At 35.8% G+C, this 27,987-nt stretch overlaps 1 protein-coding gene across 4 annotated transcripts in view; it reads right to left on the bottom strand.

The window, feature by feature from the left end:
• LOC106132087 (protein alan shepard) overlaps window positions 1-27,987 on the bottom strand; it is a 91,197-nt gene that overhangs the window by 6,028 nt on the left and 57,182 nt on the right. For 3 of the 4 annotated variants that reach the window (XM_060947573.1, XM_060947576.1, XM_060947574.1), the window contains exons 2-6: window positions 17,444-17,668; window positions 3,205-3,476; window positions 2,911-2,969; window positions 2,090-2,214; window positions 4-198 (exon numbers count right to left, since the gene is read on the bottom strand). In XM_060947573.1, the coding sequence (XP_060803556.1) occupies window positions 4-198; window positions 2,090-2,214; window positions 2,911-2,969; window positions 3,205-3,476; window positions 17,444-17,575 (783 nt within the window). In that variant the 5' untranslated portion in view covers window positions 17,576-17,668. The remainder of the gene's footprint in view (window positions 1-3; window positions 199-2,089; window positions 2,215-2,910; window positions 2,970-3,204; window positions 3,477-17,443; window positions 17,669-27,987) is intronic. The other variant, XM_060947575.1, reaches the window with a different exon arrangement.

Genomic DNA, 27,987 nt, shown 5'->3' with positions numbered 1-27,987 from the left:
TACTTGGATAATTTGCTCGCACTTTTCCCTAGACTCCATCCGCGCAAATCCAACGCCTTTGCTGTGACCGTGGGTGTCGCGCAGGATCCTCGTGGATACCACCTGGCCGAATTTGGCCAGGAGTTGGTCCACATCGTTCTCTTTGAAGTGAGGCGGCAGGTTCGCCATGTACAGGTTGGTAGGATCTTGCTCTTGTTGCTGCAAAAGCCCAGTAGCAAAAGGTGAAGAAACAACTCTCAAACTCACTATACAATACCCTAATAAAGATACTGATGGACCTCGAGAAATGTATGAGTTACATGAGTTTTAAATAGCAGTATATCAGTCAGTAGTCAGTTTCCAAATGAAAGGGTACACAATTGCCGATTGAAATTAAAAATAAGAAATCTAAATGAATGAGAGGTCCATCATTTCAAATAACTATGTACTTTATATTTACAGGAATCCACAATTACGTATCTATTACAGTCGGCATTACGAGTAAATTAATCTTTTTAGCGTAGGTATGTACAGTGCGTGACTGACTCGTTGAGATTTCAAATTGAAGACCATTTGAATTATGCAATAACTCTAAGACTTTCCCCATTTTCATTAGTATCCATTGAAATGTTAGTACGTTTCCTGCTCTAATTCATATTTCAAAGCATTTGTTAGGTTAACACAGTGATGTGAAGGTTAATTCAGAGATTAGTAAAATTAGCTTGAAGCCCGCATAGATTATCTAGACACTGAAGCCAGCTTTGTCGTAAATCAGCAGATCGATCTAATATACTAAATAATATTAGGTAGGTGTTATCAACGAGTTGGGCATATACATCAGCATAGAGGTTATGAAGCTATAAGTCGCATACACACTAATTGAATATCGAAAGCATAGAATACCCGAGCCCAGTAGCGGTAATACAATTACACATTGTTATAACGCTGAAGCAAACGGCATAATTACAGAATCAACAAGATGAAACAACTTTCGAAGTATAGAATTAAGTAAGCGTTATAATTGCGTTAAATTTGCACCACTGAAGGGATTAAATACTTACAACACAAAAGTGTTAGAATGATCTGCTCGAAATATTGCTGACATACCAAATGACTTGTCGGTGTCCGAAATAGACTGAGAAATGAATGATTTGGATTGATGGTTTTACCATTGTGGTAGATCAAACGCTACCGCCCATTACGTCGATGATCTAAACACAGCCTACGTCATCTAAACATTGTCACACATCTATTGAAAACAAATGCATTATGGAAATTTGTTAAACACAATTTTGCTAAAGTCATTACCTAAAACAGTATAGGAAAGGATGTTGATGAATGCGTTTATATTTCAAAATCTAGTAAATTTTGGTACTATATAGAAAATTCAGTTTGTTATAAAATGCTTTGAGGTAAGTATTGCAGCATTTGTCAAGTGTTATAATTATATAATAGGGTAAATACTAAAGCTATAATTAAGGGTAGGTGGAATGTGGGACTGGATCAAAGGATGGATTCAATTCACGTATTAGAAGATAAAAGAAAAGAATGTAATCCATGAACAATTTCCTAGGCACGTCAAGTTTGCGATAAATCATTTTTTTATACAGAGATGTTTTTGCGATAAATTTCTATATAATGTAGATTACATAAGCGCCATTAAAGGTATCGTGATGGTAATTTTTTAAATAAATACTTTATTCAAGAAAAATCATTTCTGCCAACGCAAACTTACTGATACAGACCTATTCATATTATATTGGAAGTAATACAATTATGCATCAAATTCTACCGTTTTTTCATTTCTGATTAAAAAACAGTAAGATGTAGTCGTTTTTAGGGTTTTTCGAAACTGACTGTCTCTAAGACCATCAATTGTATCATTTCATGATTTTATTTGATTTAACGGTTAAATCGTGGTGAAGTGAGTTGCTTTCATTTATTTTTGTATCAATAAGAACCTAATTAAAGTAATGGGTCAGGGCGTTATGGAAAACGAGGAAATAGGATGATACAAAGGCCATTGATAGTAAGAAGAGGTTAAGTGAGAGCGGACCAGATCAGGAGCAGGCGGTTAGTCATAATAGTATTACTTGCATGCACAACGTACACGGTTCAGTCTACGCAGGAACCAGATACCCACTTTAGCCATCTGGGCCTGAACACCTTTGGCTTGTAATCCTTTAACAGCTGCCTCCGCCGACGCGATTGTCTCAAAATCTACAAAACCGTAACCTGCGGGAACAAAAGTTATTATTGAATAGTCATGGGAAACGCAAATCAAGAATAAAGGCTGTAGGAATAACGACTTGATGAATCATGCTTCTCATTCAGGGTAGCTATTATCTCAAACGTAACAAACATCTATATAACAATTTCAATAATCATGTAACTAATGAGATGACCAAATGTCTACACGAAGTAGCGTGAAATGTGACTTCCATAAAATATCACGAGGAAAGTGCACTATCCAGAAACAATATTTTTTATAAAATTATAAGTAATTCATCTGTGCTTTAGTGCAAAATATAGTGAGGATGATCAATATCTACTTAAAAATAACACAGTGAAATAAATACGAGTATATCGAAGTTAAATATGATAACATTAAACTTGTAAATATGAATTAAATAGGTATATGTAGCTAGTGTCGTGCATATATTGGAAAAAGTCTCACCATAGATGGATTAGTTTAATGAAGGTATATGGTAGTCTAGAAAATATTAAATACTATATTAAATAATCCAGTTACGAACATATAACTGTTGCAATTTCTATTTCATAGGCATAAACTCGAGGATATACTTCATATACATACGTGAAATAGGTTATCTATGCACAGAGTCAATTGCTAAAGTACTCGAAATACAGGTAATAATTAAATCGCTATGATAGTGTTAGGGTTCGAATGCGTCAGTGAATGTTGTTTACCTTTACATTTATTTGTATTTTTATCCAATATTGCTTTTGTTGAAATTATGTTGCCGTACCTGAAATACCACAAAACAGATTAGAATTAATTCATTTTTTGAAATACTTAATACTGCTGTGACGCGCATAGACATTTTGAAATTATTGAGCTTTAATGTTGACTTGAGGTAAGACTACTTGTAATTTTATACAGGACAGGTAATTTAAGAAACTGCCGCGGAAATTGTACAGTAGGCACTATCAAATGCAATGCACGTCACTACAACATTATTCGGACAACAAAACAATGCTTACATCTGGCACATTTGGACGAGGTCCTTATCGGTGGTGTTTTGGCTAAGGCCGCGTATGTATAAGTTGGTGCGGCTGAGCTGTTCCCCCACTTGTCCGGTGGTTGATGCCGTGGAGGCCGGTGGTGGGGGTGCCGTACTGAGGCTAGTGGACCGGGTGCCGCCTGCCGAGCCGGTATTCGAGGAGGACGATGACGCCGTGTTGGCCGGCGACGCCGCCGTCGGCACCCGCGTGCCGGCCGCTCCGCAGCCGCCGCCCATGGTCGCGCCGCTGTACTGTAAACATTAATGCATAATGTGAAACGCGTCTTGTATTTTATGATCATCTAAAATACGTATAACGACTTTAATCCCTTATTGGGTATCAAAAGCCACGTTTATCTGGCTGATTGATAAAATTGAGATTCAGAGGTTGGTAGCTCATCACCATAGGTAGTTAGACTAGGTCTAAAGGTTCGACTGGTTAGAGAATCCACCTGTTGTATATTATTTTTGGTGAAATAAAGTTTAAATAAATAATCACCTAAAAGAATTATGTAGATAGATTATCTAGATTTAATGTGGCGTTCCACACAAAAATACACAGTTGTTTACGTGAATTGGGCCACATTTGAGTATAGTGGTGACAGTTTAGTTGATTTTTAGCAAACAAGTAAGTTATAACGGAAATTCCACAACCAAAACTAATATCCCAAATTCTAGCGAGTTGAATAACTCTGAACGATGTGGCGTATAGGACTTTATTGAAACTAACTGCTCTTGGCGCGACGTGTTAAGACGCCGTCCATTAGTTATTTAGCTGGTAGATAATGAATAGGGCGGAGTAATGAGCACATGGCGATTCAGAGCACGCACCCTTAATCGACTCGTATGCGTGGCGTACTCGGTGACGGCGGCGTACGGTTATAACGCGGGAAATCCTTATCTTGCGCATATCATGGAAAGAAGGGATATGCTTGCTGTTATGTGATAATGAATTTAACCTAGCTGCTATCGAGGGATAATGAAACTGCGGAAATGGATTTATGAAAGAAGAACCCAATAGTACACTGTTAGAATAAATAAAAATAAATCAATAAAGTACGTGTTAAATTTGGTGCTTGTAGCCTACAAGCCTTAATCCGTACCTTCTCTATAAGATCAATCATCAACTTTCTATCAATATATATCTATACCATGACCCATGGTATATATTAGAAATTTTAAATTGATTTTATAAGTCAGTAGGCCTTCAGGGATGAATTCAGTTGCATGGCTTGGGTTTCTCTTGTTGTTTCCATGACTAAGTCCACGTCTAAGTATCCAAATTCTTCAGAGACGAGACGAGAACAGTAATACAATCAGTTTTTACGAGATGAAGTTCTATGTTAGCAATAATTATTTGCAAGAACAAGAAGGCTCCTGTGGAACATGATTGTTGCCATTATCTAAGCTCTAGGATTAGTATTAGATTAACGATGTGCCAGGATGTAGGGCAATTTGAATCGAATTTCTATTACGGTGTAATGATTAAGAGCTAAATTAAAATAGTGCTAGTCTTAGAAATACCTACGGCGATATTAATGGCGCATTGGTGCATTCCCGAAAAGAATCCTGCATTATTCTTAATCATGACTTAATGCCAAAATTAAATGAAATCCCTTCATTGAATTTGACTTTGTCTTCATAAATAATATCAGTCACCTTTGCCCTTTATATTCATGTGTGATTGCAGATTAAACAAAGTATTATTTTATAGTTGTGAATGTTATCAAAGATATAGTCATCTGAATAAGTTATGATTCTTTGAACCGGTATGTAATAAAAAGATAAACTATATAATTTTATGAAATTATTTCATCCGTGACCAGATAATTCATTTAAATATAACTTTGTAAGCATACTTAAAAGATAAAACTTATCAACATATTTTTATTTTTGTTACAGTTATTATATATTTGCCTATCTACCTATTTTATAATTTGATTTAATTTTTAAGAGTTGTTTTGTACCTATGCAAAAATAAACATTTAATTTACGAGGTGCTCTAAAAAAATAATATGTACCTATGTAAATGAATTTTTAAATAATTTTAATTCAAGTACCCTTAGTATAGAAGTCGTTTCAGCACCTCTGTCCGTCATCATATTCTTGGGGATTGTGCCGGTTGCGTTCTCCCCGGGATCCCTAAGTCTGCTTTTGACCACAATATAGGAGTGAGTATGTCAGGTAATCACATAATATTTGAACTTCACGTCTTATTTAAAAATTCCGGAAACATTACTTATCGAGACTGTGGGACAGTCGTCTCTCCGAAATGTGTTAGATATAATTTCAAAATTATGTTCTTACAAGGAATACCTCCCTGTGAATATAAGGATGTCTGCTTATAGTAATGTCATTATTCATCTAGTTGTGTACACGTGTTTAATAACTCCGTGCAATATGTTGGTATAGGCAGGTAAATTATCCCGTTAAGGTAAGTTATTCGCACCATCAATGTACAATATGGGTTTACATGTGTTGTTATTTACATATTAAACCCATAAACAGCGAGTGTCGTTGACACAGCGTCGCATCACGCTATATACTTGTAGTGTAGGTATCTACTGTTATTAATGTATTCTTGTTTACCACTTGTAAGGATATGTATGGACGTATTCTTGTTTATTTTTAAGCGGTTACAAAGTACTTTAAATGTTGTGGATGTAGAACGTATGATATGGCGTGCAAAAGTATGAATATTTTTAATATTACGTGAATCTGAGCGCCCGAAATTGAATGTAAAGCCGTCATTGAATAAAAATATAAAGGATTCGTTTGTAATACAAATGAATTTTTTCTTTTCTGAAAAAGACAGGACTTGGAGATATGATTTGCACAGGATAATTGCACACAACGCACAAGAATAAAGTATAGAAAGTACTTCTTCTTGTTCATCAAATCAATGAAATTGCGTGACAGCGATATTATCCTTTTACAATATGAATTTTTTACAAAAAAGAAACAAAGAAATAATTATTTGATGAAATGCATCAGAAAAAGCGTAAAAGATATCGCAAGAAAACTTTTACAAAACCATCGAATTATTCAAGAGAATAATAAAGTCTCGACCGTCTAGACGAGGCTGTCCAAAATCATTCAAAAGAAACATTTGAAATTGAGAATCTTAATTTATTCAAGAAGTAACTTCACGTTGAAGTTACTGGGGAAGAAGTTACTTTTGTCAGGCGTATTCAGTCGGTATGCACTTTCATTTGCATCAAAACTGTATGTAAAATTCGGTAGGATTTTGCCGATAGTTTTAAAATAAAACCTAAAATCATAGTTTGTTTGCTTTCCACAATCCACGTTGCAAGGCAGCAACAATTTGTTGGGTTAGCCTCGAAGTTTTTGTAAATGGAATTCAATTCGTAATCCAATTGGAACCCAGGTGAGGCCAGACGTCGCCAATTGTACCAATTTGAGTTAATGCGACTACTGACCATTGGTCGGGGAGATCGCATAGAATCAGATGGGGAAAAAGGACAGTAAATGCATTGTTAATTTGTAACGCTTCAAGAACGTTTAAAGAAAGTTCTTTAGATATCTTGGACGAGTTATCAATTACGTTCTCTCGTCAAAACAACGAAGTTATATTTAGGTATTTACATACATACATACATACATACATAAAATCACGCCTCTTTCCCGGAGGGGTAGGCAGAGACTACCTCTTTCCACTTGCCACGATCTCTGCATACTTGTTTCGCTTCGTCCACATTCATAACTCTCTTCATACAAGCTCGGCGGTTTCGGGTACTTTTGACCTGACCCTGAGGTATTTACAATAAATCAAAAACAAATATGTTGAAAAAGATTCACATTCTAGAGGATTTCATTCATTCTCAAGCTCGCGTAAGTTAAAAAGAAAAATAATCGATTATGGAATACTTTATCTAGTTTTATTGAAAATGTTTTCCAGCTGTTACAAAATGAACAAACTCATAATTTTATTTTTAAATAAGGTATATTTCAAAATAAAGTATTTAAAAAATTAGATCATGTAAGTGTATGTTTACCTACCTGATGGATGAGACAACGTGATTTAATTAACAACTTTTAACCTGTGATAAAAGGCGAAAATGATCACAGCTATTAAAGCCGTGTGCCGGGTCCTCGTCATGGCGGCCACCTGTGCAATTTACTCAATTTAACTTTATTATCTGGCCAGAATTTGGACGATAATTAAGTGAGTCAGCCGCGTCCCGATGGGAACGGACGTCGCAAGTTTTGTTACACTTTCAATGTTAGTTCGCTGACCAACTATGTGATTTATTACCGTATAATTTGGGTTTGTTCGAGACTCGCACTCAAGATTCGTTTGTCTGCACTAATAAATAAGTTTAGGTCGTTTTAGATTGCGTATTAAAGTTATTTTCTGTGCATAAAATTGCTATTAGACATAGAGTAGACTTTATAATAAATGTGTTTAATACTTATTCTTATTAGAGCAATGATTCTGTAATTCTGTGAGGGGTTAAACTTTGTTTTAAACGCTATGTTTAATCAATACTCTAGCACCATTAATCTCTCTTGCTTTCCGTCAGGCAGATTGGGGTCAAACGCTTTCAAATTCTTAATACAAATATACCTACTCCGTTAGTTGTGGAATTCGCAAGAGTTTCAAATCCGACGATATGATGGTCCAATCAGTTCGGCTCAGGTTCGACAGGTGTCAACCTCCCCGAGACGAATGATGGGGGGAGAAGGCGGCGAGGGGGGGACACTTGACATTTCTTGACGAGTAATCATCACGTCGCAAACACGCCCCAACTTCGCCTCAACTCCGGAAACTTTTGGTTTACGGATTTGCGGATAAGCGAGCTATTTTGTACTTATTTCATCAGAGCCGAGCGCTAAGCCCTAGAGAAATATTTGAGCTGAAGATTCGTTCAACTTGTTAAGAATTTTACTTAAATTTAATTAGACTCTTATTTAAGTTGCGAGTTCTATTTTTCTATTTCCGTTTTTGTAAGGGGGAACCATGTATTTCTATATCGTTTCATTACTTAGAAAGGAAATAACGAAACAATTATAAATATAGAATAACCAAATGGAAGGTAATCGTTAAATATATAATGAAACACATTTACAAGATATTGCTTGTAGCCCGATTTTTCCATGCGGTAAAGTGTGTAAAATATGAAATGCATAATTTATATCGTTAAAGGTAAACATTCACGTATTATATTCAAATCACGTAAACTCACATACCTACATATATGATAAAATATTTATGAAAAAACAAGTCCATAGTAACATTTATGATACTTAAAAGGAGTCTTTACCTATTCGGAGCACGTAGCAACAGCGTAGAAGACGATAGCGGATTGACAGAAAACTTACTGATGATGATAATTATAATAACCTACTTTAGCCTTAAACAAACAACAGTACTCCAAAATTCATAAATGTAAAAAATGTCTCGTCTTCGTTTCTGTGAATCATTAGTAGTAGAGTAAATTCTATTACGAAAGTCCTTGAGACTATTTTCTATAGGGGCAAGTTTCGTCTATGTGATCTAGCTGCGCTAATCACAGGATAAAAATCCTGAAATTTCCACGGGATTTCCATTTCATTTATTTTTTACATTATTTCAGGTAATATTCATAATGTGCACTAAATTTCATCAAAATGAAAGAGTAACAGGCACACATCCTAAAAATTTTCACATTTATATGGCAAGTAAATAGATGTAGTTTCTGCCTACCTCTCCGGGCATGATTTTTTGTATGTATTTAACAATTAATTATATAAAGACAATCCTTCAGCAAACACCCTGGTATAGATTGAATCGTCTCTAATCTCCTAGAAACTACACAGGCTAATAAAAACACATTTATGTAAATAAACATAATATTGTATTTTGATTGTGTGAAATTTGCAACAAATTCGCGGTGGGTTTGTTAAATTGGAATTTACACTAATCCTCCGCACAGCCCAGCGCGCACTTGGATTACGTACGTGCTTTCATAACAATTGGTTTGGATAGGTGTGAATGAGCAAATTTTGATGGTAATTTAATATTATTTGAGTTAAGCAAATCCATATTTAAGTAATTTCAGAACTAAAATATTAGTTTTTAGAATACAGATAGGGCAATATCATTTATTCTGTATAATAAAGCCAAACGTGGGGCACTTGACTGTTTTCGATACCTTTGGCTCTGTTTACCCAATTAGGAATTTCGACGTGATATATATAAATTAAGAAATATATGTATGAAAGAAAGTACATACACTCATTGACATATATTACTACTTTTGAAATCGTTTTATACACGTGTGTATAAATAGAGGAACCTTACAGAATGGACCAACACTGAGCACTTAAATCTACTTCCACAGCTTTCAATCATTCATTTACCCAAAACGACTTCCCTTCAGTTATAAAAGCATAAGGAAAAGGGTCAATATTCCCGCGTTATATGGTAATGTATAGATGGTTCTATATTGGGACGAGTATCAGACCAGACAAGGGCTCTTAGACCGTGTCGAGGGCTTTTATCAACGTTTATTGTGCAGGGGGCGTCTAGCAAATTAATAGGGCTTAAATTTTATTTACTCGCTTCCCGAATGCAGTCTAGACTTGTAATTTGAAATTGATTAAAAAAATCTGTTTGATCCGCATTCGTGGGTGATGTAATATTTTTTATTGTCGACAAATGTATGCCAAATTATAGTTAAAGAGTCCTTTATCAATTTAAAATTAAAACCGGTGTGTCGAATTCATGCCGAATGATTTCGTACGATTAACTATGAAAACTTTATATGAGTTTCTTTTTTATGTAAAAAATTCCAGATATTTATCGCAGTAAGGTTCAAATCCGTTCAGCCATTTAGATCGAAACAAATTTATATAGTGAATTAATTTGAAAGCTGCAAATGCGACAGACGACACCGGCGTCAAATAAAACCTAATTTTTACAAGGATGCATTCAAATAACTTGAGCTCCTGAAACTAGAAAAATTGTCAAAGCTTAACGTACCTACCTACTCCTGACAATTTTATTAAGAAAGTTTTCTAGTTTTTGAAGTGAGCACCCAGTTTGGAATACTAAATAGGTTCGACCTTAACTTTTTTTTTAAATATAATTGAACTATTAATGATCTGAAATACCACAATTCCCGTTCCTGTGGGAATTTTAGGAAATCCTCTTTTAGTTCACCCCTACACCAGAAGAATCTAAACCAGAAACCAAATTTCAAGTGTCTAGATCCAGCGGTTTGGGCTGCGCGTTGACGTCAGTCAGTTATTCACTTTCTTCTTTTATGTATAAGATTAAAGGTAAGCCAGCCATAAATCATCATGTAGGTAATTTTGTTAAGAAAATTCTTCGAAGCAATTTCAGAGTTCATCAACATTCGAATGATATAAATGCTATACTAGCTCGCTCGTACCGCAGCTGTGACGATCGACGATGACGTCACGCGTAGGAAGGAACGGGAGGGGAACCAGGAAAGCATGATGGGGTGAGAGAGGAGACGACTCAACAGTTGGTCTTGGTGGCGGCTCGATAGCGCAGCGCGTGCGTGCGGACTCCTACGTCACACGACCGCATGGCCGACCGCATGCAATCCAAACGCATACAACTTAATAAGGAATTAAATCGGTGTAAACTCGGCATTGGAAACTACTCGAATAAATGCAATTCCCGCCTCATTGAAGCGCTCACGCATACATCCATATACAGAATCGCTGACAGAGCTCACGAAATGAAACATAAATCCCATTCAATCTATTTAAATTGAGCACTCCATTTGTTTTATCGCCGTTTCAATCAGAGTATCGACGAAATTCATTCTGTATTTACTTACGGAGGCGAGACAGTATTAAAATTAATTTATAGCCCAGATGTTGTGTCGATTTCCATTAATTCCAATTTCACAAATTTTACCCCAATGTGCTCTGATCTGTTAATAAATTTGTTTGACTATATTACGTTACTCTTTTTTTATACTAAAATATACTTAAGAAAAGTTCACATCATAAAATTAATAAATGTGAAATTATGTGAGTGTTCTTACATAGGTAGGTACATACGTTCTTACATTCACGTCTATATCCCTAGCTGGGTAGACCGAGCCAGCAGTCTCTTTCACGTTCCGTTTGAGTGTTCTATCACGTTAAAATTAGTGGATGGATACATAAACATAATAATTAATGCTTCTATACCTTTTGATAGATTTAAATAAAATGTTGCTTTAGGAACAACACTGTTTTAATTTTACTGGCAAATAATATTATCGCAAGTGACAGTAACCAAATAACTGTCACGAAGTTAAGAGACTAGAGAAAATGTTGAAAGATCGTAACAGTAACAGTACAAGGGCATTAATTTGATTGATACGAGATAATTGGGAGAATTCCGGAGTGAGGGCGGCTCCAGATGGACGGCCAAAATTAATTACCCATCGCATTCAGTTTTCTATTATTTCCACTGATTGCTAATTGTTGCTGTAAAAGGTTCTACAATTACGTTAACGTCAGTTTTTGATTTGATAATGAAAATGTTTATTTAACACAAGTAAATTCATGCATTCATACTCTATCTTATATTATTCGAATATTCTCATAACATTAATATATTTTTTTATTTTCCATAAAAATAGCACGGCGGAACGCGTCCGAAACAAAAAAAAAAACATGTCCACCACTCCTCGAGCGAATTTAAATATCGGTAGCTACCCCAGCCCGCGTCACTCCAACATTAACATAATTCAACAAAAAAATATCCGCCCGTACTACGAAAAAGGCTCCTTTTTTCTGCGCGATCTGACCCGACCCGCCGTTCACAATATTGAACAAGTTTCGGCGACAAAATTGTGTTATACGCGTATGTATGTTTTACATTGTACGTTATGTTTTGACATGAATCATGAAACGAAAGGTTTCAAATACCTACGTACAAAGACAATACCGCACTGATGAGCCCACCGTGAAATATCCTCACAAAACATTAGCCGAGGCATGTTTCCTCGGTTGCTGTTCACGAGGGGCTAGGGTCCTTCACCTTCCGCTAGAGCCGAAATAAATCTAATTCTTTGGATGACAGATATCAGCAAGCCTTGTTTATTTATACTTACTTTCACCCCGAATTAGGAGGGTCGCACATGTGGGACGTGCCCCGCTTCATTCTACAAAAATAAACTATAATGTTCACTAAATCAACAACCGCTCGAGGAGATCATATGTATTCGATTTTCGATACAACTTTCATGAAAGATGGACTCTGCGGTCAGCAATGCAATGGAGTAATGAAATAATGGCGGCAGAGCTACGGGATAGGATCCCACATTACTCTGTCCGACATTGAAAAAGGATCTCCTAAATAATATGACCGTGGCTCTGAAAATAAATGTGGTAATTTCATTTACAAAATTTTTTCCTTGTAACGCATACATTTTAATATATCAGCATAATCTTTGAATGTATACAGCGTGCGTGTGAAAATGAACTGGCAGGAGGTTTAAGTGGGTAGGAACGGCGGAGCCTTGACGATTTGATGGGTGGCAGGGTGGAAAGTGGATGAACTTAACTACTGACTCATTTCTCGTATCCGAGCCCCGCTGGACATTGGCATTATTGCGTGTAAGGAGGTTAAAAGCATTTTTTTGGTCGCTAATAGATCGGATTAGACCGTTTCTGAATTTTGGACATAATGCGCTAGTGAATTAGAGACGACCACTTATGTCTTTCGTTGTGATAAAAACCGGGCCCTTCACCAAAAAAGTAACCTCTATTTAGGGCTGCCACGTCCGGGAGAGGGCGCGATGAATCTAACAAGCTGCGGAGTTGTGACAGCCCTGACAGCTGACATATTTCGGTCATTAATCAAGCGGTCATAGATATATGTTACTACTACAAACTGGGGACTGAGATACCCAATCATATGGTTAAAAAAGTGGGAACGAGGATGGTTTTATTTATTAAATGTTTTTGTATTCAAAGTTAAGTGTATGCTTAAGTAATATTAGTGATATTGTTAGTTGTCGCAGGATTTTGTAGTAAAAATATATAACTACCTACTATTTAGGATTAAATGTGGCTTAAAATAAACGAGTGTTGTGTTTATTTTGCCACAAATGTTGAGAGAGCGGCTAGGTCGTAGATGCCGGCTACAAAAAGCAAATAAAATAAACATTTATAATTGATAGCTCCAACCCTTTAGTGGAATATTATTATGATAGTTAGAAATCATCAACTGGTTTTATGACGAACGATTTATGAGTTCTTTTTTTAGTTTTGTATTATATCTAAAACCGTAAATATTTTTATGTATTCAGAATCGAGATGTAAGTGTTTTATTGTTTATGTTTAATCACGAGGTAAATCTTGCTTAGCTTGTTCGAAGCCTATGCAACGAAATAGATAAAACACCCAGAAATAAAAAGAAAATTATCATGAAAGTTAGGTCCTGTCGTTTTTGTGTGACAACATTACACAAGAGAAACAAAAAAAAAACAAGATCAGGATCTTACTTGTCCGCTTGTCCGCTAGTAATAAACTAACTAAAGCAACCTCATCAGCATAAAATTTAAATAATATTTTTTTTTACCAAATTTATTTTCGTGGTATGAATCGCAAATCGCATTAAAACTCCAACAATGTAGACATCGCATCGATGAGTTAATTCGATTATAACAACAAGCCAACCTGCACTGAATATTCAAAATACGCCGTTAGAAAAATAAGCGGAAAATAACGGAACAAGAGAGCAAATCGCATAAGCGAAATTCTCAAATGTTTCCCGATGTAAAAAAAAGTGTTCAGCATCGGCGAGGCAGCTATGAGATAAATCCTGAAGGAGACGCGATGTAATAAAACACGTACGAGACTGGCGCTACATTTTATTTCAAAAAGCGATAAGGGCGCGAGAAATTCCTTTTACGAGATTTCTGTGGAGGGTGGGTGGTAGGTGCAGTGAACACGCTCTTTGTGCGACATCTGGTTTGTGTTGCCGATGTGGCGACGCCTCGTAAACGCAACTTCGTGTACGTATACCGAGACCGAACCAGACTACTACAATAGCGATCGGGTAGACACTCGCTTAAACATTTCGATAGCATTGAACTTTGTAAATTGCTTTGCTTCTGTTGAGGACCACGTGATATATATTTCTTTTTAAGTAGTATGTGTTTGACTTGTATGACTCTGCTCAAAAAGCAAATATGGTCATGGTATTAAATAACCGAAATCTGCAATATGTCTTGTTGTACTCAAATTATGCAAATAAAAATTTTATTTTGTATTGTAACAATTCAAGGCCTTAGTAGAGTCTTCAAAACTTTCTGCCCTTCCTTAGGAAGCGAATTTAAAATACTGCTACGGCTTCGCCAAGTTGAATTGGCATGTCCACTTAGAAGGAATTTTCAAATATTGAGTTTAATATATGAGTAATAATTATAAAATTGTGCAATACATAAGTGTGAATTAAAAAGTTCTTAATTTCATCAAAAACTTATCCATGAAAATAAAGTTATTATTGAAGCTTCTTTATAGCTAATAAGTTATGAGATCTTAACAAAGAACGTTAAGTTAGTAACTTTTTATTTACGAAAAGCTCAAAGCAATTTTTCATTATTTATGAATTATGAAATGTTTTGAGGGCGGGCGTATAGAATTACATTTATTCGCGGCAAGCGTCCTCAAGTTGAGTGGCTAGGTACTACTATCCGGTTTCTAAAAGCATTGAGTGTTCGAGGTCCACATTACAGTTTATTGGCGATCGCCAGAGCACGCCAACAGCGCCCTAAAATAAAGGAGCCAGTGGGGCAATAACGTTTGTTGCCTGTTTGGCTTCACTCAACCCGACTATCCGTTACTTTCCCATATTTACCGAATGCTATAGCCATGTCGATATTTGGTAGAGAGTGCGTTGACTTGTTTATAAAGGAACTTGAGTATTTTAGTTTTATGCAAATCACGATCTAGCGACAGTTAAGTGGAAAGCATTAATCACATAATATTGTTTTTGTGTAATGCATAACGAAGTCGCGTCGGGAGTTGGCGCTAAAATTGATGGAGTGATGTCAACGCGCTGACTTCGCGGTTAATTATCCAGCATGGGCAGTGTTGCCACACTGATGGAATTATAGCCAGTTACAACCTATATTTATTTTTAAACAAATGGATGTAAGACGGCGCTTTTATTGAATTAATTAAAAAGTTAAGTGGGTAAAATATTCATCTTTTTAAAAGGAATAACTTATAACGCTCGCCGTCACAAAAGCGCTTAGCTCTCTATGTACCTACTGCTTGAACATAAGACGGTACTTTTTAAATAATATAATATGAAACTTATTGTCTAACTTATTGTGATATATCCTAAACTACAAACATGTAAACATCAATTTCCGTAAGATTACATTTAAACACGTAATGTCTGCGATGTAATCTTTATGACGCGGACGCGCCAATTGAGAAAACAAAACCATCGAAGAACAAAGTAACAAAAAAAATGGCTTGCTGAAAAATGATAATTTGCATGAATATCTCGAGGTTCATGTAAAAGGCCGCCGAAACGATAGGCATTGGAACAACGTAGGCGCTTCCTGGCTGGCTAGATTTTTAATAATGTCAACATAATTGCAATACCCTATACTTTCAACTTCTACTTTCGCGCGTGCAATGCTACGGAGGTAGGAGGTAGAAGATAGAACTCGGTGGAGCTGACACGTTTTGGCCAGCGCAGCGCTGGGTCTAATGTGTATAGCGGCCTTAAGGAAGCGGACACGGTCGGCTAGACAGCGGGATCACGCCGCCGCCGCTCGTAAATCAACTCGTAAACTGATCTCATTAGACCACAAAGATGGCGCCATGCTTACATTCAACCTTTATTGTACTTCCACACAAATCAGTTCTTAGGGCAAATGTAAATTAAGTACTTTATTCGTTCCAAGATGTATTCCTTTAGTTAATTGTATGTTAATTTTGCTTATTATTAAATAATTTTTGTAATACTGGACGTCATTTTATACAGGTAGCATGAAAGTTTCGTCGAGTATTCCAGATTTTCATATAAAATTATCAGATACGACTTTCGTAGCTTATACTATCAGTATTTCTCTCAGATTAAAATGATAGCTTAGTAAGAAACCAATATCTTACCTTTTTAATAGAAAATTGATAAAAATATATTTCCAGTGACTTTTCCTGTTCTAATGCTGCATTAGATCCAAATCATAAATCACGAGTCACTGGGGAGTTCGGGTTTCATTTCAGGAGTTGCTAAATTGTCGGTTTCGGATTAATTGCGGGGGATGAAATGTAGCTATTAAATATTATCGAGTAAAAACATTTCACACTTTTCTGAGATTATACGTTTTTATAGATTGATAATACATTTTTGCATTGTGGTGAATATATATTAAATGAAGTATAAACTAGTGTTACGACGTACAGGGCAAAGATTTGTCGCAGAAATTGATGTTCTGTTTTTCATTTATTGGTAGTTTGGGGATATCATATAATAAGTTAAGGTAAAAAATATATTACCGCTGTTAAGTAAATGTTTCTTAGGTTCACTAAATATAACATGAGGATAAGTTTTAGTTATAAACATGGCCTCTTTGCTAGTTTTATTATATTTACATAACATACAACATTTAAAACAAATCATAACGACTGCTTATTGTTTTTCTCTGTACCATTCACACACAACATACACAGTTCATAGTTCTAGGTTATTTATTTCATACTGTAATAATCCAAATAAACATTTGCTCATGTAAAAATAGCAGATTGTGACTCATATTTCAAAATACGTAAGAACTTCCTTATTAAATTACTCTTTACTGTGAAAACATCATTGTGCAGCGGCAAGGTCAAAATGAATCATGAACCAAATGCAGCAATGTGTTCTTACTCTGAGGGGAACACACAGAGCGCTGACCTAAATAGTCTGCAGTTTATCTGCGTGGGAGTTTCAATGTCGGCGAATAAATGTAACATTAAAAATATGATGAATTAAGGAACCCATAAAACTACACTCTATTTTAATGGAATCAAAACTACATTGCTATAAGTCTGGTACTTATAGAAAAAAGTTTATTTTGCTTAAAGAAACGTTGTGATATCATCGACGGGTCAGCAATATGACTCCTTTTTATACAATATAATTAATTATTAAGGAAAACGTGAGGTGAGTTTGGCAAATTGTAAGTTCCCGAGATTACTAATAATATCTGAAATAAGTAATGTAAAGTTATAAAATATCTCACTTGATGCGGCGTGTAAGGGCTTGGCGCTGCTGCGTAGGGCTGCGGCGGCGGCGGGTAGCGGCAGGGCTGCGGCGTGTAGGCCGCCGGCCACTGCTGCGCGCCGCCGCGGTATTGCGCGCCCGCGCTAGCCATGCGCGCCGCGCACGCCCCCGCGCCCGCGCCTGCGTTCGCGACCGTCACCGCGCCCGCGCCCGCTCCGCTTGCTGAACGACAACCGCCGCTGCTCTGTAAACAATATTTTTTTAATTAGTACATATACCGGATATACAAGTGGTGTCAATAATGCTCTTCTTATTTTGCAAGAAGCTTATTTGATTTTGTAAACATATATTTTATTAAATATTCTGTTGAGAACCCTGATTTGATTAAAAAGTAGGTACCTACTTTAATAGACATAAAAGCATTGAAACTCCTATGAGTAAATTAGAAGGAAAATTTAATAATAGTCATGTATAAACTACTATAATTTACTCAAAGCAGTCCCTTCAAGTGTTTGACAAATTAAACTTTTGTGTCGCTCACAAATCGTTGTGTAACTTTCTCCAAACTCATTTATTTAAATAGTTAAGTGACAGGCTACTATTGATTTAGGCATTACCAAAGGTTTTACACTGAAAAGGAACTATCAGGTTACACGCCATCAATTTTCTCCGGCTTTATTATCTTCCAGTTAGAGATACATAGGTAAGAAAAGTTAGTGACACTTAATAGTAATTGAAAATAATTTATCCTGTATGTATATATGTGTTAGTGGTTTCGGCAAAATATTACAATTGACGTTTATGTTTCGCAAGGAATTGTATTTCTCTACTCAATATTTTTAAACCAGTTTTAATTACTGTATATTTTTATTAATTCCTATTAGCTTTAGCTAAAACAATCTATAAAAGTTAAGTCATTATGTTTATTTCTGTTATATAAATCTGAATGTTTTATACTAAGTACCTAAATGGAAACGTAAAATGCAAATAAGTAATCAAAATCATCTATTCCGCTCGTGCACCTGTTGTCTCTAGATACCTAAGGGAGCGTGGGTTTTATTTTATTTTCTTCATAATTTCGAATTGAAACTAAGTATCTTATAAAACTCCAGAGGAAGGGAAAATAAGTAGGGTTAATGTGGGTATGTGACCGTAAACGTACCCCCATTTACGGTACTGTAAAAGCGGAAGTAAATCGATTTTCCAACTCAATTCTACTATGACACTAGTTACTTCGTGTAGACTTAAGTCGTACATACTATTAATCATCATAATATCTTTATCCTTTACAGGGTAAACAGGATCAGTCTCGAAAAGACTGAAAGGCCACGCCACGTTCAGCTGGGTTGCTTAAAGATGAAATTTAATAAATATTTACTATTTTTTATATTTACATATACATACATACAACAATACAGAGAGAGAGAGAGAGAGAGATTCGTATAGATTCAGGCAAATACCAGAGAAAAGGGAAAGACGGTTTTCTGTGGACTCTTAAAATTAAAATTAAGACGTTAAATAGGATACAATAAAAGTTAAAAAACTTTCGCAAACTTGCGATAAATAACTTCTGTTCGTCAAAGGGATGGTGTAGGTTCTAGCACTCGCTCTTTCTAAGATGATCTGATAAGATCAGAAATAGTCTACCAAGCCGATAAAAGGGCACGTATGTGTGCCGGTTTGATAGCATAACATTTCAGTTTAATTTAAGGAAGTTGTAAATTATATGACACGAATAAAGTTAGACGGAATGTATTCGCATTTCACCCAAAAATTTTCACATAACAGTATTAACAACACATCAAATTATTAGGTAAGAAATAGCAAAAAAGATAGATTTTCTCTTATTTATGTTTCGTCTACAAAAGATTGTGTAATTAATTACTGAGGTGAGGGTGATTAATTTTGTTTTGAATGCGATTTCGTCACACCCTGTTGTTGAATAAACATTTTTATTGAAGGGAAGGAGGGAAGAGAGATCTAACATGAACACTAATTCAATAAACTTAATATTTAAATGCATTTTTCATACAAACACATGAATTTCCCACTTCGGTCGGATCACACGTAACTCTCGAATTTAGTTTCATCACGGCACTGACGTAGACATATGACTATAGCAGATTACCATCTCTAGTGTGTACCTACATTAGTAAAAAACAAACAGCATTCTGAAATTTTTAACAAGCACACCAATGAAAGACGTCTTTGCAGAGAAAAAGAAGAAACGTATTGAAAAAGAGAGTAAAACAAAAATTACCAAGAAAAACCTAGGAAACTGCAATAAAGAAAATTGTGCCAAAAAATGTAATAATAAGAAATGTACCAAAGATAAAAAGGTTAAAAACATAGACTGAGTAAAACTAAAAACCAAAGAGTTAAAAAAGCAAAAATAAATTTATTTAAAAGTGACGATGAAGAATCCTTAGAAGATTTAAATGAGAAATTTATTTGAGATGATGAGTCAGAATATTCAGAAGAGGAGACTTTGTGTGCAATTTGTCTGGACTCGGGCAAAAGCGGAGAGATGTGGTATCGATGCAGAAGTTGTGGAAACTGGGCACACAAAGAATGTTCTGGCAGTGACAATGCATCTATTTTTAATACGTTTAGTTTTTTGAAAAAAATATTTTTTATCGTTGGTTACTAAGATTTTTATACTAACATGTTACATTTTGTTGATTTGGCTATGGTAAGAATTGTTTATGGGAAAGATTTATAATGTTGGCTCCCATTTCCCATATAGGCTCTCATTTCCCGACGTGTCGGGTAATGAGAGCGAATTTGTTTTTCTGTGTTTTGTTTTGTTATTTCCAAATGCGTACTTTTAGTTGATTCAAACTGTGATTATCTGATACTCAAATACATAAGGTTTATATTCCTAATTAAAGTTAATTACAATTTCAACAGATGTCGTTTTTATAAACAATTTTCCTTAGTAGGCTCCAATTACCCCCCACTCCCCTACAGAGCCGTGACGAAGCGTGTCTGCAGACTTTCGCAAACGTCTAGGCTAGCTCTGTCGTATTTACGATTTTATACCTAAGGAACGAACGATTAAGTACCGTACAGTTTTCGATCTATTTCGTATTACTTGTTATAGTGTGCATCTTTAATAACGCCTCTATATTGGCAATATACAACATAGCATCAGATGGCGTACTTTCAGACTAAATTGGAAAAATTTATATCATGTAATAAATATAATATGTTGTGAGAACCGGACGTTCTACCATGGTATTCATATAGGAAGTTGGAATATGAAATTGTTTAGTTCCATATTTGTTATTCCAGGCGGGTGCGTTCACAGAAAATGAGATTTATAGTGGCAATAACAATGTATAATTTCTCCCGACGACCCCCATCTTGGGACTTAATTATTTGAGTCACGGAATTCGAAAAACCGTCCAGAAAAGCCTAAGGGATCAGGGCTTTGTTGTCGTTTTTTCTCGGTAAGCAGTATTTTTTCTTTTATAACTATGTATTTTTTCCGCTATTGTAAAAAATAGGTGAGTATGGTTGTAAGGCGATAAGCGAGCAATCCGCTTAACGCGTGCGTGGGTCACGGAATTAGGGTAACGTATAGATTCCTAATGATGGCGGTGTCTTGTCAGAATTAAGTGCGTCTGACCGCTAATAACAGGTTATTTGCCTTCAACATTTTAACAGACTTGGAATTTGAGAACCGCTATTTACACACCCAGATTATGGGAATGGGTAAGCCGATAAAATGATCCGAGCGTGTCATGTGTTTACAGTTTTTATGTTTTAGGCAGTGAATTTATAATTAAAAAGATACCTACATAACTATGTATCGAGGTGTATGAAAATTTAGCTTTGGACTGGGTCTTGGCGGCAAAAGGAAAGGGGATTTTCAAAAATCCTTACTTATTCTTCATACTAGATCAAATGTGATTCAAGTTTAATAGTTTTATAATAAACTAGACGTTTGCCTGGTGATTCGTTCCCATAGGAATTACGATAATGAAATAAATCTCGCTTTCAAACATAAAAAAGGTTCGTTTATGTTATGAGTTAAATTATTAAAATTCACAGCAATAATAATTTACCAGTCTAAGAATGGGTTCGATGAACTTGAGTCTTAAGTTCAAGTAAAGTACGTAGGGTTACAAGTAACTTTTGTGCGAGCAGTCTAGGCATTTTGTGTAGGTAGTTATTTATTGCAAGTCATTTTAAAGCTTGTACATTGCAATTTAGACACTATAGGCAAGACGTAGTTCGTTTTTACTTTATACGACAATTCAAAATAAGCGAGTATTCATTAAAGTAATAGCTAGGTTCAATCAAATCCATTTCTAAAGGCCAGCAAAGGTAAGGGAACGTCCAGTAGTTACTGTCTTATATTATTAATTTCAATTATTCTCGTATTATTTGTAATGTAAACATTTATTGAATGTCGATTTTTAAGTAAAGTAAGGAAATGCTTTAAGTTATTTTCGTTAACAAGAATAATTTGTTACAATCCGCGAACTAGACTTAGATACAAAAAAGGAAATTGGCAGGGCTTCTTAACTCGTTTTCGCTACTGTTAAGAGCCATCGTCTTGTTGGAGATTTAGTTTTATGTTAAGTGGGATCACTGGCGACGTCGGGGCGCCCGTCTCGGGGGCGCTTGTTGCTGCCCGCGCCCGGCCCCACGCTCACCGTGGACCTAAACCAAAGGCTCACTCAAATTAATCTAGCTGGAAGAGATTTCCTACTGAAAGACAAAGCACTTAGTTTCAAATGTTAATAATGGTAATTACGTATTGCTTTTATATGTTTATTAAGAAAACTCTCATGGTCAGTTTGTTCAAATTGACCCTAAACAGCCTTTAATTATTTAGGTATGATTTTCTTATAAAGATAAAGATTTCATAAAATGAAAAATCTTAACAATTCTTTAATTAAAACGAACATCAATCTAGGGAAATATAATATCAGGCATTCAAACTACAGATCAGTAACCTTCCAAGCAAATATTCGTGAATCCAATTTTCATTCATCAATTCATCCAGTATAGATCATTTTACCTATATGGAACAAAGTGCTCAAAGTTCGACGGACTTAAATTCGATGCCAATACAAATTGAAGTAGATTTGTGGCACGACAAAGTGTCTTATTTCGCTCGATGTCATATTGAGTTTTATTCAAGAAGTTGGACAATTTTGTTGCGGCGCATCGCCGCACTGTGGCATTCCTATTTCTGTGGAAGAGTTAATGTTGACACTTTAAAGCGTATAAATTGGTCGTGAAGACTCGCAATTCTGCTTTCTGAGTCACCAAACATGGCAAAACTTTGAAACACAAAGATATTACTTACGAGCAAACTAAAATAATTTGGGTTCAAGTATCAGTCGTTGTTCATATGTAGGTTGTATTTTGTTCACAATTATTAGGCAGTATGATGAATTAGGTATAGGTACTAGTTATATTAGTCACGAATTTGGTTTAATTTATCAATATCTTCACTTCAAACTAACTTGTTTAAAGTAATGTGACTTGTATAAAGTTTTATTTCTTCTATACCATCTACTTTGTGGCCATAGTGATCGAATAGACAAGCCTGTATAAAGTGGATTTACGGAGAAATCCAGTGGCTACGTTTTACACTCGTGTGCTTCGACTTTATCGCATGCTCTGTCCAGTGTTTTATTGGTATTATTTTATGGAACGGCCGTGTATTTACAGTTGATGGCTATTGAGAATGATTGTGCTCAAATAAATTTAGCTGACGGCTCTCGTAAGATTGCAGAATAGGACGGAGACTATCGTTTTACAGTTAGTTATTTCATATATATTGAGGAAACATAAGATATATACTTTATAAAAGTGAATGTATTTATATAGGCAGTAAGTCGGCGGACGATCCAGACAAGGTCAATCCTTTGTAGCGACAGCTCTGCAAATTAGAAGCCGACTCAGACCTTTCAACTACTCGCAGTCATTCCCCCCGAACGCCCCCCGTCTGATTGCCACCAGCTATCGCAAACAAAGCCAGATGATGAGCGCAGTTGTGTATCCGGAATTTCGAACGCTTCCCTCAAATGGATAACTCTGTCAACGATTTTAGTAATTTGTACTGTTTAATCTGTGTCAAGATTTGCCTCGATAAAGGTCTTTCCGAAATTCCTTCGAGCTATTGAACTTCGTGAACCAAATCCTGCCTGAGATGCAGGAGCACTGTTTGAAGTCGCAAATCTTTGAATAAACAATGTCTAGACGGCTAATACCGGCCCGTGGCACTTCACGACAATAATAGATACGTAAAAATATCTCAGCGAGTCTCAGTAAAAATGTACTTGCCATCTTGTGCAGGTCAGTTATGCGGTATTGTTTGTATCATTATTAACTTGAATCCGCGGAATGCGATGAGTTTTTTCTTCAAACAAAGATCGCATATTTCTTGATGTGGTAAAATAAGCTATAAGTTGCAATAAGCGTATCGTAATCAGAAATTACTTCAACTGCTGATGATGCTGAACTGTTAAGTCCTTTACAAATAACTATGTCTGTATAACACGTTTATGCTTCGATTATACCTAAAAAAATATGAAAAATCCGCCAGCAGTGATCAGTATCAGACTGATGTACGAGTACTTGCGTTTCATATTTGGCCAATGATATTATGTCACCTGATACGACGAGGTGTCGCAGTTGGCATATGCCAGAAATATGATCCGAAATGTATCCACACAACGCTTGTATAACACATGGCGTGCAGTCGATTTTAGATTCGATCGCGCCTTTATTAAATAGAGCTTTTCGAAAGTCATGCAGGGTCTGACGTCGTAAAATACTACAGTATGCGGTGACTGCATCATTATGTGAACAATGTATAGGGCTAGCGAATGCTAAACGAGTGAGGGAATATTATTCAGCAGTTTTTGCTTTGGCCGCCGGCACATTTGTATGCGATTCGCTTGGGTGATTGTTGCCCAGGAGATTAGTGCTTACCATTATCATTTTTTTTCTATATTCTTTAGCCACCGTCACTTCAAAAATAAACTTTAATGACATAGTTTCTAGACATTTAATACATACATACATATAATCACGTCTATATCCTGTGCGGGGTGGACAGAGCCAATAGTCTCAAAAAGACCAATAGGCCACGTTCAGCTGTACATATATATTAACATTAAATGCAATTTAGTAACTTTATTTTATTAGCTAAGTGTGTTAATGGTTCCTAATTTTCATTTCACCAATCTAACGGAACTTACACTACTACACACGACGTGCTAAACTGGCTTTTCTCAAGCGATTCAGTGATTGCGACGTGTTGCATTGCAATAAGGAATTCCACAATGAGTACTGAATAACGGACTTGCGTCGGCATAGTGCAAAAGTGCCTTATGTACTTGGGTATTAATGTATTTTCCACTCACACCGAGGCAGCGTGCGTCGGTATGTGTGTCATCTCGAGTGTAGTGGTGCGGTGCGGAATGCGGCCGCGTCCTTCGGCGTACGCCGCGCCGGTTCATTTGCACACAGGCGCGCCACGGAACCTCCATCCAGACAGACATTTTATTGCTTCCCAATTACAATTCCGATATCAACATCATCGGTTTTATTGCTCGTGTCAAACCACTCGGAAGTCCATTTGGAACGAACTGTACAGTCATTGGACATTGTTTACGCGAAGGACGTTTAGGTTTTATGTTTGGTTATCGGTCAACTTGTATTATTAACACCATGTCCTTTCTTTTGTTTCAACTCATAAAGATACGGATAAGATAAGGTATCATGAAGTGATAAAATAAATCAAAAGCACCATGATAATAACGCATTATCATGTAACTTTATAAAAAAAATATACATGAAATGTACTTGAAAGTTGCTTCATACCTACGTAAATACATGCCTAAAAGACAACGAAAACGGATTTATTCTTGGATTGTCTAGACGAAATAAATAAAGTTTGGCCATTTAGTAAGCACGTAGGTTGCTAAGTAAAGTTTGCAAGTCGTCCAGCCCTGGTAATTGGCGCTATTCTATAGAAGCGCAGCCCGCATGCAGTACATTGTGGGGCTAGAGAGAGATTTATCGCACGCCCGTGTGCAGAATGCAGTAATGGTGTCGCCAAACTGGCAAGAACCTCGCTTCTGTGGCCCAAATATGAATGTTACGCCTTTGCTTAAGGCTATAAAAATTCTTCGTCTGGCTCTATGTTTCATATTCGTGGTTATAAATAATGTATGAGACTTTATATCATTGGGATGGAGATGCATTTCTAATTTAGTTGGAATTAATGTAAGAAGATATTGTCTGGGGTCTGCTCTCATGGGAATTTGAGAGAATTTAGCTGTGTTGGTACAAAATTTAATATCAGCTATCTAGTATTTATATATACATTAATATCAGCTATTTAATAGTAGCTCTTATCTTAGGTATTGAGAGCGTTACTCTTTCGTGTTTTGATTTTGATTTTTTAAATATTTTCTTTCTCAGTCGATATCTTCGAATTTAATTACATAATGTTTCTGTATTAAAAAGAGTTTCCCGGATTAACAAATTTTATTCATCCGTGAAATGACTAGTTAGAGCTCGCGTGTCACAATAATAACGTCATATAAGTAGTTGATACATGTATAGCTCCAAATCAAATAAACATTTCTTGTGTAAACATGCAAAGGAAACTAAACTACGATTACAATCAGTAATTTTACTTTTAAATTGGATCGTGCGAATATGGATAAAAGAGCCTAACACTAAGCCAACCGTTTATTAATATCATAAACATTTCTTTAGGTAAGTACCTACTTAAATAAAGTTAAACAAATCTTAAATATCAGTAGGTACCTAAAAAAACTTCCACAAAATATGTTTTAACTGTAACACTATATAGAATGTCTAATTTTTATTATTACAAAGTCACTTTCGCAGTTACGATGTTAGTCTGGACTTGATTCTATTTGATAGTTTCCTGAACTTTTGATCGGAGGCTAATATTAACTTTACGTGGGTAACACTATCCTTCACACTGCGTCCATTGTTTACAAATACTGCACAATGCACTACTACCCATGCATCTGCTAAACACAAAGAAACCACAGTTCATCGCAGATTTATTTGTCTGGTGCATTAAATAAGGCGTTACGAAAATGACTGACTCTTTGTTGCTTTGTATGACGCAGTACTTTATGATTCAGAACCTATTACTACAATGTTAAGTGCACTGTTCACATTAGGCCAGTCGCTGGACTAGCATTATTGGATCCCAGCAGACGCTGGTATGCGTCAGCTTCCGTACACAGAGTTTGTGGGGGGCATACATTTTCGCAGGGAAATACACGATCGGTAATTTGATTTGGATTAGGTTTGTAATTTAGCAATACCCTAATATTGCTTTTTGTTTACTTAAGCAAACTATAAAATTGTACTATGTTTTGTCAGTAGAAAGAATAATTAAGTAGTAGTAAGTAGTAGTAGTAGTTTAAGTTATCATTTCGCCCTCAAACGAACTTTATTCGAAAGCATTAGTTCATTTAATTTTTAAATGGCATTTGTAGCGTCAGGACGTTACTGCACCAAGTGAACTTCTAGTGTGATAAAATGAACTGGAAACTATTGTGACCAGATAAATAATTATGTGTAAAGTTTCCACTGGTCAAATGCATTCAGCATTATCGTCATAGTAAGTGTGTAGCCTTAAGTAATTACGGACAAGTCTCAGCCGTGGCGTTATATGCTATTATCTATTTTATAAAAGTGCAGTCGGTTCCGCATGTGCTTGCTTGCACCGTGATTCATTCGGCCATTAACCATTAATCAGTTTGTTTACCAATGCTTTTATGAACGATAAAGTTCTTTGTAAACATTTAAAATATCGAGTATTGAACTGTAGTGAGAGGTCGGTTCAATGTTAATTTCATATGGATAGACAGTTACTAATTTTAAAATGAAGAGAGTTTTAGTACACTTTTAAAATGTGTTCTTCTATTTACGCTGCGAAACTCAATCGCTCGCAACATCATCAAATAACCAGACATTATTATTTCATGACACAGCATTTATTCGACAGTTTTAGATAATATCATCTCCACAAACGAGCTCTATTTGGAAGAACGTGGGTCAGTAAATTTTAAATTTAACATCTGGTGATTTATGCGGATAAATGAATTGATTGATATAAATTTAAACCGTTGCGATATATGCCAATATGTATTACTATAACTATTATGTAAACTCAATACCTACTATTGTGTACGCAGTATTTACAATTTATGAGATGTGTCTCTTTCCCTTACGGGGAAGACAGATCCAACCGTTTCCAAAAGACTAAAGGGCCACGTTCTGCTGGGCTTCAATTGTTTAATAATTAGCTTTACTTCTTTGAAGGAAGCACAGAACCAAAACAAATAGGACCCGGCTGGCTCGATGTCGGCCGTACTATTCTGTACTTTGTAGAATGAGGACAATAATTTTTTTATCAACGAGAATCGCAAAGCTTAAAGGGAGGCGGAAATTTTTTATCAGTCTGATAAATGGAATTTTGATATCAGACGTTCAATAATGTAAGTACATACTACAATCACATATTTATCTCTTATGGAGTAA

Source organism: Amyelois transitella, chromosome 13 (assembly GCF_032362555.1).
Source record: "Amyelois transitella isolate CPQ chromosome 13, ilAmyTran1.1, whole genome shotgun sequence".
In the NCBI taxonomy this organism is placed as follows: domain Eukaryota; kingdom Metazoa; phylum Arthropoda; class Insecta; order Lepidoptera; family Pyralidae; genus Amyelois; species Amyelois transitella.
This window is presented reverse-complemented; position numbering and strand designations above follow the sequence as displayed.